At 36.3% G+C, this 12,992-nt stretch overlaps 1 protein-coding gene across 2 annotated transcripts; it reads right to left on the reverse strand.

The window, feature by feature from the left end:
- Positions 1-287: 287 nt before the first annotated feature.
- On the reverse strand, positions 288-8,961 carry LOC117618893 (kinesin-like protein KIN-UB). 2 transcript variants are annotated; one of them, XM_034348655.1, is made up of 19 exons: positions 8,630-8,961; positions 8,233-8,333; positions 7,954-8,076; positions 7,660-7,845; positions 7,225-7,446; positions 6,921-7,074; positions 6,039-6,188; positions 5,693-5,781; positions 5,198-5,401; positions 4,785-4,901; positions 4,139-4,273; positions 3,906-4,037; positions 3,333-3,471; positions 3,145-3,237; positions 2,241-2,366; positions 1,975-2,100; positions 1,492-1,635; positions 935-1,063; positions 288-856 (listed from the first exon to the last, which is right to left on the reverse strand). In XM_034348655.1, exons 1-19 carry the CDS (start codon positions 8,808-8,810, stop codon positions 696-698), a joined length of 2,712 nt encoding a protein of 903 aa, XP_034204546.1. In that variant the 5' UTR covers positions 8,811-8,961; the 3' UTR covers positions 288-695. The 2 variants fall into 2 exon arrangements, with proteins under 2 accessions (XP_034204546.1, XP_034204545.1); XM_034348654.1 differs by having other exon boundaries at positions 1,975-2,103.
- Positions 8,962-12,992: the final 4,031 nt, after the last annotated feature.

Consider the following 12,992-nt stretch of genomic DNA (forward strand, 5'->3'; position numbering starts at 1 on the left):
AATAGAGTAAATAAATAGTGCTATAGATATATCAGAAAACCTTTCTCTTACGTAGTGGGGGATCGGGCATTTCTGGAGAGCAACAAATGGGTTATATTATTTTTGTCTATAAAATCACTTAAAACCACTTTAAAGTGATTATATGGAGAAGCACATGGAAGGTGTTTTTCCCCCCAAACGAGCCCTTAATCAAGGTTGCAATTGCATAAGCACTCACATTTTCCTTCCCCAAATATAACATGAAAACATAAGACCCAAAATCAAAAAATAAAACATTGAAGTCAGCATTAAAAAAAACTAAAGAATGACGACTATCATTGGCTTATATCAATAAATCAATACAACAATGGAAAAGACGTGCTGAAGTTTCGAGCTTGTCTTCTACCTTTCATGATCTAAAAGGGAGAGACTCGACTAACCCTAAAGCAGCTAAAAATCTTTCCCTTTAATTTGTTCTTTTAAACAACTATAAACACAGATGCTAGCTAAACAAAGATATAAACTGAAGCCTCGCTTACTTTACACAAAAATTGCGAGGAATTGCGAGGAATTCGCTTACTTTAATTTGTGTCAGAATAATCAGACACAATTCTTGCCCAAGCCTATACAGCAGCATCACGAATCTGTGTGCACATCAGTGTCAATGACTGGAGACAACAAGTATGTTCAAAGCAGCCTATCACACTGCTTGCTAATCAGTAGTCTATCCGTAACCGTCGCATTTCAGCACGGAAAGTGGGGCTTGAATTCAAAGTTCGATGAGCAAGACTCCTTATGTCCTCTCGTGAACAGTCCCGAGAAATACGAACTAGTTCCCACAGGGCACCTCCACTAATCATGTCTTTTGCATTCACTTCTGCGATTTGAATACCAACAAATAAGCAGCAAGTCTCAGATGATTACGATTTTAACTAGGATGAAAAAATGCACCTACCATGCTGAGCTAGGTGACAGAGTGCAAGCTCGATGTGGCGCCGGATTGGTGCAGCCTCGTCATTAGCATTTTGTACAATCCATGGAAGTGCACCATCTTGTATCAAGAGAGATCTTCCACTCTTTATCCCTATAGTAGGCCAGCATATAAATATTACACCACAAAACATAAAATCTTAAATCTGACATCAAAATGGAAGTTCATATCACCAAAATAATCTAAATCTAGCTGCTGAAACCAAGAATCAGCTCCAAACCTAACTACGAGAATATTATATTGCATCGCAATGAAGCCCAGCAAAATAGCCATCATGATTAATTAAGTCACTAAGGAGAACTCAGAAAAACATACCAGAGCATTTATAAATTTGAAATTCAATTATTCACTTTGACAACAGATTAATTTTATGCAATTTCATGGTTACTGCTGAAGAGGAGTGGGGACCCTTAAAGCGGTCAGTTTGTTGATTTGGCTAGAAAAAGAATGAAATCCAATAAATGAAAACTTTTGAACACTGAGGGAACTGTTGATGGCATATATCTGACACAGATTATTACCTTGAGTACATGCTCGGGACTCGCATTTTGCAAAGTTTGCAATTCCACGTGCAACTTGGGAAAGAACATCTGGATGGCCACACCTCACAATTCCTAACAAAGCCTTAATACCACCTTCGGATCTTAGCTTCGTTTGTAGCTTATCTGAGGGATATCAAAAAACATGTCAACAAAGCAGGATTTTTTTATTTTTCTTTTGGAGGGGTAGAAAAAGTATCATAATATGAAGTGCAAACTGCAAAGCAGCGAAGACAATTGTAAGACCTAAGAAAAGAAACAAACTCTTCATCTGAAGCATAGAATTGGAAAATGGGCATGATCAGAGACAATAAAGTAAAAAAGCTTAAATAATTTATAGACCTTGATAACTAAAAGGAACAGTCTTCTTGGCAGATTATGAAGGAATTTCATTATGCACTAATAAGCTAATAATGTCATAATGCGCCCTAACAAAACAAATAAACAAAAGAGAATGCATTATACCATTTCCGCATAAATTAGCAATAGCTCCAGCAACCATGCGAAGGGTTTGAGCATCATCAGCATCAGCTGCTGTCGTTGCTAACAAACTAATTCCACCTTGAGCCATTATAAGTTCTTGATTGGCTTCTGCTACACCAGAAAGGAAGCAACATAGAAAACCAATGAAAGTCCAAATAAGCGTATCTCAACCCAAAAGTAATAACATCCAAACTAAAGAGGAATCCCTTTTAATTCTCAGAGAGAAGAAAAAATCACTGAGCAATCACCATTCATTGCAAGATTCGCAATGGCACCGGCTGCCACTCTTCTAACGGTTTCATCCTCAAAGCTTCTAAGAAGCATCAGCAAGGAAGTAAGACCACCAGCTTCAACAATCCTTTTCTGATTTGCTTCTGCTTTTCACGTGCAAGTACACATCAGTTCTCATAAAACAAAAATAACAAAGTATATATAACTGTAACTTGTATTCCTAAGTGTCGTATAATAGTACTGCATAAATCAAATCATGCTCTTTGTCAGATTTTAATCACATTGTCTATCTAATGTTTCAGAAAAAAATTGGATTTAAGATCTAAGATATCCAAATTACTTTTGTATAAAAATTAAACCAAGGCCCAAAGGTATCTTTAGCATCATTATCTACAAAACAAACACAGAGCTCCAGATAAGAACTGTAACTTAAGTAGCCAATAGTGTTTTTAAAATGGTTAGCGCAAGGATTAGAAACTGACAGAACCTCTACACACAGATGACCCTTATCTTCAACAGGTTGTGGTTATAAAGATTCCTGAAAAAAGAATGATAAATTGATCTACTCTGGTGTTCTGCCTTTGCCTAATAGTACAACTACTTCCACAATAACTAACTGGAGTACAATTCACTTCTCTTAAATCAAGTTACTTTTCTGCAATTGCTATTTCATGACTAAAAAACCAACACCACAAAAGCAACTTTTCATTACAGCTAAATTACTAGGTTCATGATTCGATGCACCCTATATAGAGTTAAACAAGATGATGTAAAGATCACGGGATAGAAAAAGTACAATAGAACCAGAAGATTAAGCACTTATATGGTAAATTTCTAACTTCTCTTGATAAAACATGATATTGGAAGTATGTGAGAGAATTGGCCAAAAAAGAAATGTGCATCAGGGATAAATCTACCCACCTTCAGCTGCTAGGTTGGCCACCACTTTTACAGCATGAATACGAACATTAGCATCTTCTGACTCAAGTAATGACAAAATCTTTTGCAATCCAACTGTTGTATTGATTCACAAAAAAAAACAATGTTTGAGATGCCTGTGGATTAAAAAGGTTTGAAGGATATTGCATTATGAAAAAATTTATTATTACCTTGTTCAAAGAGCGTGGAAACTGGTGCCTTCGGTCCATTCCCGATGTCTTTGGGGTACGAATTCCTAACTGGAGGCATAGAAGAATCTAGACCAGTAAACCCATTTCCAGACCCATCTCTATCAAGACACCTTCTCATCTATGAATACAATTTAAAGTGAAGATGATTAAATTCTTATAAATTTAAATTTCAATAGTCTAAAGGCTAAGGTGGGACAAAAATTCTTAAACTAGTAATAATTATATGATTTGCAACCTGAATCGTACGTTCATCTTCAGCATATGATTTTTTCACATAGGCACTCAAAGAAAGCAAATTATCTTTTAAGAAAATACCAAGCTCTTTCACTATTTTCCAACCCTTTAATCTTGGTTGTCATAGAAAAGCACTGACAACTACCCAGTAGGAATCACTAAACAATCAACATCTATATTTGTGAAGGTAAAAAGGCTCAAATACTTTTGTCATTAAGTAGAAAGTAAAAGAAGAGATTATATAATCTATTTATGGATTCACACACCAAATATAAGTTAACCATGAAGGAAAAGCTTTTATTTAACTTCTTTGAATACCTGTTCAGCTTCAAAATTTGATTGCAACAACTGGCTACGTAGTATTATTATTTCTTCTTCAAGTTTTTTCTTCTGTTGAGCCTCCTCCTCCAGAAGTTTATAAAGCTTAAAAATCTCCGCATCTCCCCCTGCCTAGTACACCAAAAATAATCCCGAATATGACATCAATCCCATGCATAAGAATTGTCACCAGATTCTGCCAGCACTACATAATTTAGGAAAGAAAGTCATACTTCTGATTGTGCATATAGCCCTAGTTGGCCTTTAAGATTTTTCAGCTCCTCTTCAGCCATCTTTCTCAGGTCAATTTCATTTTGGAGCAACTCTTGTAACTCAGTTGCTTCCTTAGAGACAGAAAGCCCAGGCCCCTAAATCAAAGAAGAAAAAAAATATTCAAATATAGTAGGCATTTGGTGGCCAGAAAGTAAGGGTGTGCTTGGTTTGAAATTTTCAAATTTTCCAATTTCATTTTATAAAATGATTTTCATATTTATCGTTAGAAGTCTTGAGCTTTATAATCATCCTACTGACAAGTTACAAAGATTTTGTTGCAAGTGTGGTGTATCATGTTATATGTTTATAGATATATTGTCTCAATAGTTCTTTTGAGTTGGATGATAGACAAAAGCTGGTGAATTTGACTTCAATGAAGCATTGACACTAGGGCAAAAACATTCTAGAAAATTCACTCGATTGAAAGATAATTTGAGATTACTGGGGAAATTATGAAGCTGATGTGCAAAAGAAGACAAAAAGATACATAAGCCTGAATTAATATTGATGTCAAATGATAAAGGGTCTCTTATAAACCAACAATGAACGTGAGATTTTTCTTTCAAAAAACAAATTATAACATGCGATGATTCTTCAAGGGACTACCTCTCCATTCCATTTACCATCAACCAGGCAATGGTTTGGCTTCTGATTTGACACCAGCTTCTCCTCAAGCTCCTTAACAGCTTCCATATAATCCATCTGGCATTTTAGCCTCTCCTTCTACAGAGAAGGTTAAAACACTTAAATTGTTGCACCAAAACCAGATTACTAAATCTCTGTTGGAAGCACGGAAGTTAAGAGGAAATACATATAAAATGCTCAAATATTGCTTCCTTTCTCTAGTTATTTCTTAAATATGCACAAAGGCTACATCTATTGTGGCTTGTTTAAAGAGAATTGATTAGAGAAAAAATGCAATGAAATAGTTTCATAATCCACCAAGAGCAAGTTTGACGCATAAATTTAGTAAAAATAATTCTTTAGTTGTTAAAAAGATTTTAAAAAAACAAACCAACCTCTAATGCATCAGCAAAGTTTCTTTCAACCTCAGATATACGTTTTTGTGCTTCTAGATTTATTCTTTCAACTTCATCCTCAAAAGCTTTATGCTGCCTTTCATTTTCTGCAATAAGCTTGTCCACTTGTATTTCAAGCTTTCTCGACAAACTTTTGTAATCAAATTCTTCCTTGATTTTCAACATATTTTCCACCTTCATAGCCTGTCAATAATAAAATGGCGCATCCATTCATATCTCAAGTATTCAAGAATATTAACTGGTACCAAAATTCATCAGTGAAAAAAAGAGCCTGTTTATACAGATAAAATAAATATTCAATGGAATAGACAGAACGGATGTTTACAGTCTGTGAGATCAAAGCATATGAAAAGAGATGCTGCCTATCTAATTTAACTTCTTTTGAGGACACTATCCAATCAGTACACTTCAACAAAACACATGATAGATGCTTTCTAATCCAAATTTAAGGACTTCCCAAATATGATAACTCACCCTTTGTCCAAATAGTATGGTACTTGCAGTCTCTCCTCGATGGCGTGGAGAGGGTCCAATAGTAACAATTAGTGAAGTCCTCGCTGATCCTGTAAAAAGATAATAAATGTGAAGCCAAGAAACAAATAAAACTGTAATTTCCTTTATCACAATACATTTAAGAAAGAGGGGAAACTAAGATCAGTTTATGAGTCTTCACAAAAAATGATAGGAGGAACTTAAGAAAAACAAAGTGAACCAAGCAACAAAATTTATGAGTTTTCACATTTTGATGACAGTCATGGCTTGAATTTCATCTAAGTATTCCACTCAGGTGAAGTTTGCATAGACATAAAAGACATCTTACCTCCAAATGAATCTTTAAGCAATCTTGTAAGTTTTGAATCACGAAATGGAACATGAGCACTATTCTCTGCTAGAGAATTTATGCACTTCCCTAATGCACTAAGCGACAGATTGATACACTTGGCTTCCTCTAACATATGTCCCTCACTTCCTGCCAAAAAGGAAAGAAAAGTTTTACCACATAACTACTGGGACTAGCTTACAAACACCAATGATCAGATTCATAATAATAATCTATAATCTATAAATATAAAGCAAAAGGCAGAGAATGGTGAAACATTCAAAATTATTAAGAATTCAAATTATTAATGCAAACATTAAGAATTCAAATTATTAATTAAATGAGGATAATACGGTAACTTCACACTTTTTCATATTTAAAAAAATAAAAATAAAAATAAAAAGCAGATAATGGATCCTATTTTTAGGGAACACAACTACCCATTATCTTTTTTAATTCTAAAATAAATTTAAATTTTTTTAAAAAAAAGCCTCTCGCAGGCGCGGAAGCGTGTGTGGAGAGGCTAGTAATAATAATAAATACAATCAGGCAATCCACACCAGAACCATATGCGATTGCAGGGCATAGCAGAAAATCTATACAACTTGATATGGGTATTTCAGTCATGTAACATATTAACTCAGAGTTGAGGTGACTGAAAGCAACCAAGCAGCTTACATTTGCACCCTTCACCCCATTCAGCAGGTGGCAAGCAAAAGAACACAAACCAAACTTCACATGGAGAAGGAGCTCATACACACAGACATAGAGAAACATTTATACACATATGCATAAAGACAGACACAACAGACCAACAGGCACACACACAATGTAGTATAACAGTTACCAAACCGACTAAAGGTCACAAGTTGGCATATACACCTGATTTTTGGATACGTTCTGAACCTGCTAAATCTACCACAACGAGTTTGCTTTTCCGGACAAGTGGTTTAAAAGGCTTGGTCAAGTGAGAAGGGTCACCATTTTCGCTGGAAACATCATCTTCTCTTCCCAAGACAGACCTCTTAACTTGTACCTGCACTAAGGAACTAACAAACATCAAGACCCCAGTTATGCTATACCAAAAAGGCAATCGGTTACCAACAAGAATTCTGACATTTTTTTCATGCATCATGATTTAGATGAATAAATATATTAACAGATAATGGACAGTAAATTATTTTACCATCAGAATCGCATGACTACGAGAAGATTCAGTGTTCAACTTGGTGTTAGCAGCTATACGATGAGCTTCCCCACATCTTAACAGCTCCAGAAAACTATGCTGGTCTTTGATCTCCACAATAGTTGCCCCAGGTACTGAAACATCTCCAGTTCTTGGATCTTCCACAATGGGAATATTATCATTTGTCGGATCAAGTAGGTCCTGGAGGGTCTCCATATAAAGCTACACATTTTTTGGGGTAGAAAATAAGAATGTTAAATTTCTGAACAATTAAGATTCGGTAGAAACAGAGAGCATTTAGAAGATCAAATGAAAAAGGAATCTGAATGTTAAAAATCATAAGTGAAATTTATATATCCAATGATAACCAATAAATAATTAGAATTTTGAACATAACATGACAATTCTGCAGCAATGCCATAAGGGCCTAACAACCTGCAGATACGAGACAGAGATAGAATCAGTCTCAGGAGATATATCTGCCAGAATGTCCTCCATCGAACGAACCATGATTCCTCGATCAGATGTATCTTCTTCTCCTAGACGTCCAAGAGTAAATGTTTTCCCGGTACCTGTCTGACCATAAGCCATAACCGTCCCATTGTAACCATCTAAAACACTCTACAAGAGCAAAAGGGGAAGTTATTCAGTCACTATGCAAAGCCACATCAAATAGTCCACATCAAATAGTGTAGGAAAATACGAAGTGGTCTATAGTAGATAACAAACCTCCACAACAGGCTTAGCAACAACTTCATAGACACGCTTCTGTGATGCATACTCAGTAAGCACGTCATCAAATTCATACGTGTCCAAATCCCAATTGTTTTTTCGAAGTTTCAGCCTTTTAAGCTGTGGTAGAACAAATGTCAACCATTATTAGATACACACAAACACCAAAAAAAAACCTAAAAGAACAGCTGTGAAAGAAAAAAGTTAAGAAGATATTAACCACCGGCATTACCAAACTAAGTTCAAATTAGCAATGGAAACAAAATGAACAAGTACCTCTGGCTGCAACTCCACACAGTCAGCAAAATCCGCATCTGCCACCATCTCTTCCGCATTTCTGGGACGCAATCGTACAGCTACTCGAACTCTTCCAGGCACTATCCAAATAAAAAACGCATAAGCAACAGACATACAAGCACATGTTCATCACTTGCTCATCTGGGTTTGCGTATCTTATTTTATCACTTTTTTCACTAATTTTTGCAATTTTCAAACATTTTAATTTAAAACAAACCGGTAGAGTATAGGGGAGCTACAGAACCAGAATGCATTGTCCCAAATCAGCTTAACATTTACTTAAATTATTAGGAACAGTCAATTTGCAGGCTTGAATTGGAAGTTTCCATTTCTTCACATTTTCAATTGAATCGCATTTGCTCAAACAAAAACTGACCTGCATGATCGTCTTTGGAACCTGCAGAGCCAAACAAAGCCGGACTGCTCCTGCGAACAGCGGATCCGTTGCCGGGAGATTGAGAAGGAGGGAGCCGGGACTTGAACGACGACGTTCTGAAACTCACGGGGCGATCCAACTTCACAGCCCCCCTCTGAGCGACGCCGTTTCGGGAAGCCATCGTTCAATTCAAGTGCGGAGAGATTTCACAAACGCATTGGCTGAGAAATTTGAAAAGCCTCAGTGACTCCACTGTGTGTCTGACGTTGAGGGTCAGGGGTTTCTTTTGTGTTGCTTGGTTTGATGGTTTCAAAGTGAAGAAAGTGCTTGAAGACATGGAGAGAGAGAGAGAGAGAGAGAGAGAGAGAGTGGGGGATGGGAGGTGGGGCCCAAAGGGGCCATAGTGTGCGGGAAGAGACAGAGTGAGTCGCAGATTGGGCGTGGGTCCCACATTAAAGTTTATTTGGGTTTGAAGAGGAGGCGCAAAATTACGAAAATGTCTGTTGTCCTTGTCGCTGGTATCACATCTTGCTTGTTTTGGTATCTGGATGTGGGGGATTTTTATTTTTTATTTTCCAATGGAAGGGAAAAACCAACACACAAAGATATTATGGGTTTGAATCCAGAGTCATTTGGTAGCACACCAAACGTCTGTCTTAATCCAACTAACACTTCATTAGTATCTGGATATGGAGAAGTGAATATCTAAATCATGATCTTTGGATGAATATTTGAATCATGATCTTTGGATGAATATTTGAATCATGATCTTTCAATTTTTTTAGGCAATCATTTTTTCTTCTTGTTTATTCAAATTTGCTTGTTATTCATCATTCACAAACACGCTATTTGTCTTCTTCAAAAATTATCTCTTTATCTTCTTCAACCACTCTCTCAAATTCGTCAACCTTTCTCCCCTCCACAAATCAAGAAACAATTCTCTTATCACTTGTATCCATCAAATATTTCCAATTCGTCGTATCTTTAATCCTCTGCAAATCAAAAGTTCTTTTCTTTGACACCATGTCCAAGATAATCCGAAAGAAAATGCGTTTTCTCAACTGTATCCCAATGGAGAAAGAGGGACAAGAACAACATACAGTCTAAGAAGAAAAGAGCAATGGCTTTTCACTAAATGGTGTATGTCTATCCCGAGAATCCCAAGTGTGTGCCTTTCATTTTGAAGGTAAAAGAGATGGGAGCCATTTGGAGGACAACAAAGCCTCTCCCAACTACCCTGATGACCCCTTCAATATCATAGATCAGTCAAGAGGATTGATGTGTTTTGAAAACACATCAAGAAATGAGCTTTATATTTGGAATGTTACCCAAGAGAAACTTGAACAAATGATAGAAAACTCTAGTCTTCTTGAAGGTTTTGGCTCATATGTGTTTGGCCATTCAAAGGATGGAAACCAACTGAGGATCCTCAAACTCTTACCACCCTTGATTGTAGTAAGGGTAGAAGGCAGGGGAATCGAAGTGCAACAAAATATTGAAGTTGTCTCTTATGAAGGTGGATCTTAAACAAGATCTAACCATTGTAATACTTCGTTTTTTCCTACTGGTCTTAACATCTTTTATTAAGGATGGCTGGATGTATTGGAAGATTCATTTGTTACCAAAGACAAGATAATTGCTCAAGACATGGAAGCATCCAGCTTTTATTGGCTACCACCTCTACATAGTTAACTGAATCTTGGAAGCATAAAAGTTAGCCTTGGTATCCGAAAGCACCTAGTCATTCGTGGCTTTCTTAAAATAGTGACAGACGATTTAAATGTGCTACTTCTTGTGCAAAGAGAACACATGAGGTGAGATTAAACCCTTTATACAGTCTTGAAGGTTGTTGTTATTATTCCCAAAGAACATGAGTGAAATACACTCAACTTTTGCAACCTTAAGATTGTATATGGGGTCTATTCCCACCTCAGGTGTTCTTTTTTCACAAAAAGCAACACATCCAAATTGTATGTAGCAGTTTTCCAATAGCCACAAATGGCTAACTGCTTCAGGAAACCAAGTTCAACTCTTATGTTTTCAAGATTCAGTTTACTAGGTAGAGGTGGTAGCCAATTAAATTAGATGCTTCCATGTTTTAGGCAATTATCTTGCCTTTGGTAAGAGAGAATGTCTTTCAATACATCCGGCCATCGTTAATAAAGATGCTAAGACCGGAGGGAATGAATCAAATATCACAATGCTTTGATCTTGTCCAAAGAGACAACTTCAATTTTATATTGCTCTTCGATTTCCATGCCCTTGGCCCTTGCTAGAATCAATGGTGATAAGAGCTTGAGGATCCTCAACTGCTTCCCATCCCTTGAATGGCCAAAGCCAGAGGAGCCTAAACCTATAAGAAGACCAAAGATGTTTATCCTTTGTCCAAGCCTTTCTTAGGAAACATTCCAAATATAAAGCTCATTTCTTGATGTGTTTTGCATATCAATCCTCTTGACTGCCCTATGATATTGAGACAGTCATATGGTAGTTGGGAGCGGTTGTGATGTCCTCTGGATGGATCTCATCCTCTTTCATCTTCAAAATGAAAGAGGCACACTTTGGATTCTCAGGATAGATATATAACATATGGTGAAAAGTCATTGCCCTTTTCTTCTGAGAATAAACGATGGGTTGTTGTGGTTCCTTTTCCTTTTCAAAAATACAGTCAAGAGAACGCATTTTTCTTGGGATTATCTTGGACATGGTGTCAAAGAAAAGAACTTTTGATTTTCATTGGATTAAAGATATGACGAATCGGAAAGATTTGATGCATACAAGTGAGAAGAGAACTGCTTCTTGATCTAGGGAGGGGAGAAAGATTGACGAATTGGAAAGATTCAGATTGAGACAAAGAGAGAGTGGTTGAAGAAGACAAAAAGATAATTTTTGAAAAAGGCAAATAGAGAATAGAGCGTGTTGGTGAATGATGAGTAACAAGCAAGTTTGAATAAACAAGAAAAAAAAAGATAGTTGTTATTGAATTTGTGAAATAGACTAGAGAGAAGATTTGAAGAAAACAAAGGAGAACATAGCGTGTTCTTGAATTTGTGAAAAATAAAATAAAATGGTCATTAATGTATAAGAACACCACACATGCTCAAAACTCTCGCACATGCAAGTTTATTTCGTCCTTTGTTACGCACCGCTTTCAATCAAAATCAAAATAAAGAGTTGAATTCCTATTACAGATACTCATGTGTTTACTTCACATGGTGAAATGAAAATGAGAAGGGGACATACACAAAATCAAGAATTCAACTCCTCCTTTTGGAGGAATTAGACTCTTAAGTGGGAGGTGGTACTATAATTCTTGGAGACTAACCTATTAGGAATCCATTTTTTTTACGCATTATATCCTCACATAATTTTTAAAAGGGAGTTTATTTTTCCACTCCTATTTTGTTCACTTACACTCCCTTTGTTGAAAATTGTATGTTCATCCTCCTCTTTTTGTCCACTTACACTCCCTTCTTTTTTATTTTATTATAAAAGGCGATTGAATTTTATTAGATCAATAGAATAAAGAGTACAAAAGACACAGTAAAGGGAGATATCCCAATAACAATATGGCAAACATGGGTAAAACTTCCCCAGTGACCTGAGCCAGCCGAAAAAATGAAACAATCTGGAGAGAATCAAACTTGAAAATAACTTTTCTAAACCCCTTTCAACAGCCATAATTTCCCCGAATATAGTCCAATGACTTCAAAAACAAAAATTAGCCACTAACCGGCATGACTCTCTTAAAGAGAATAAGATTACCCAATAAACTCAACTAAGTTTCTAGAATCATGAGAGAAAAAACATAGAAAACTCATTGAGTTTATGGACTTTTTTGAACAAACTAAACCAAAATAAAAAAAACTAAAATAATGTCGGCAAAAGGAAAACCAACTGCCGCTAATCTTCCTTCGAGATATGACATAAAGAGCGTCAACTAGTTACTCCAAGGCCTTAACGCACCAATAAGCAATGGATCTACCATGAAAGCCGCAACATCTCAAAGTAGCCTCGCAAGATGAGGCGCAACCAAAGCCAGTCCAGAACTGAGACAATAGATCAACCAAAAGAAGAGAAGATCGACATAGCTAGGTCCACCAGAAGTTGAAAAGCAGTGAAGATCTGATGAGATCCGAGGGAAAATTCCCGGATCTAAAGTGTTCTCTATCTTTTTTTAATTAAGAGTTTAAATCTTATTGACTCTTAATAATTATGTGGGATTGCTTATTCTATACTTACACTCCCTTTTTTGTTATAGTAAAAAGTGTTTAAAAAAAATAAAATAGAGCGTAAGTGGACAAAAGGAGAGTGGAGAAATCAACACTCTGTTTAAAATTCGAAATTTGTCATATACTTTAAC

Source organism: Prunus dulcis, chromosome 2 (genome assembly GCF_902201215.1).
Source record: "Prunus dulcis chromosome 2, ALMONDv2, whole genome shotgun sequence".
NCBI classification, from domain to species: Eukaryota; Viridiplantae; Streptophyta; class Magnoliopsida; order Rosales; family Rosaceae; genus Prunus; species Prunus dulcis.

Coding starts and splice junctions, on each gene's coding strand:
- LOC117618893 (XM_034348654.1), bottom strand. CDS start 8,810: ATGGCTTCCCGAAACGGCGTCGCTCAGAGGGGGGCTGTGAAGTTGGAT. Junction 7,846..7,953: donor TTGCTAAGCCTGTTGTGGAG/GTTTGTTATCTA, acceptor TTGCTCTTGTAG/AGTGTTTTAGATGGTTACAA. Junction 7,075..7,224: donor GTAGTCATGCGATTCTGATG/GTAAAATAATTT, acceptor TCCTTAGTGCAG/GTACAAGTTAAGAGGTCTGT.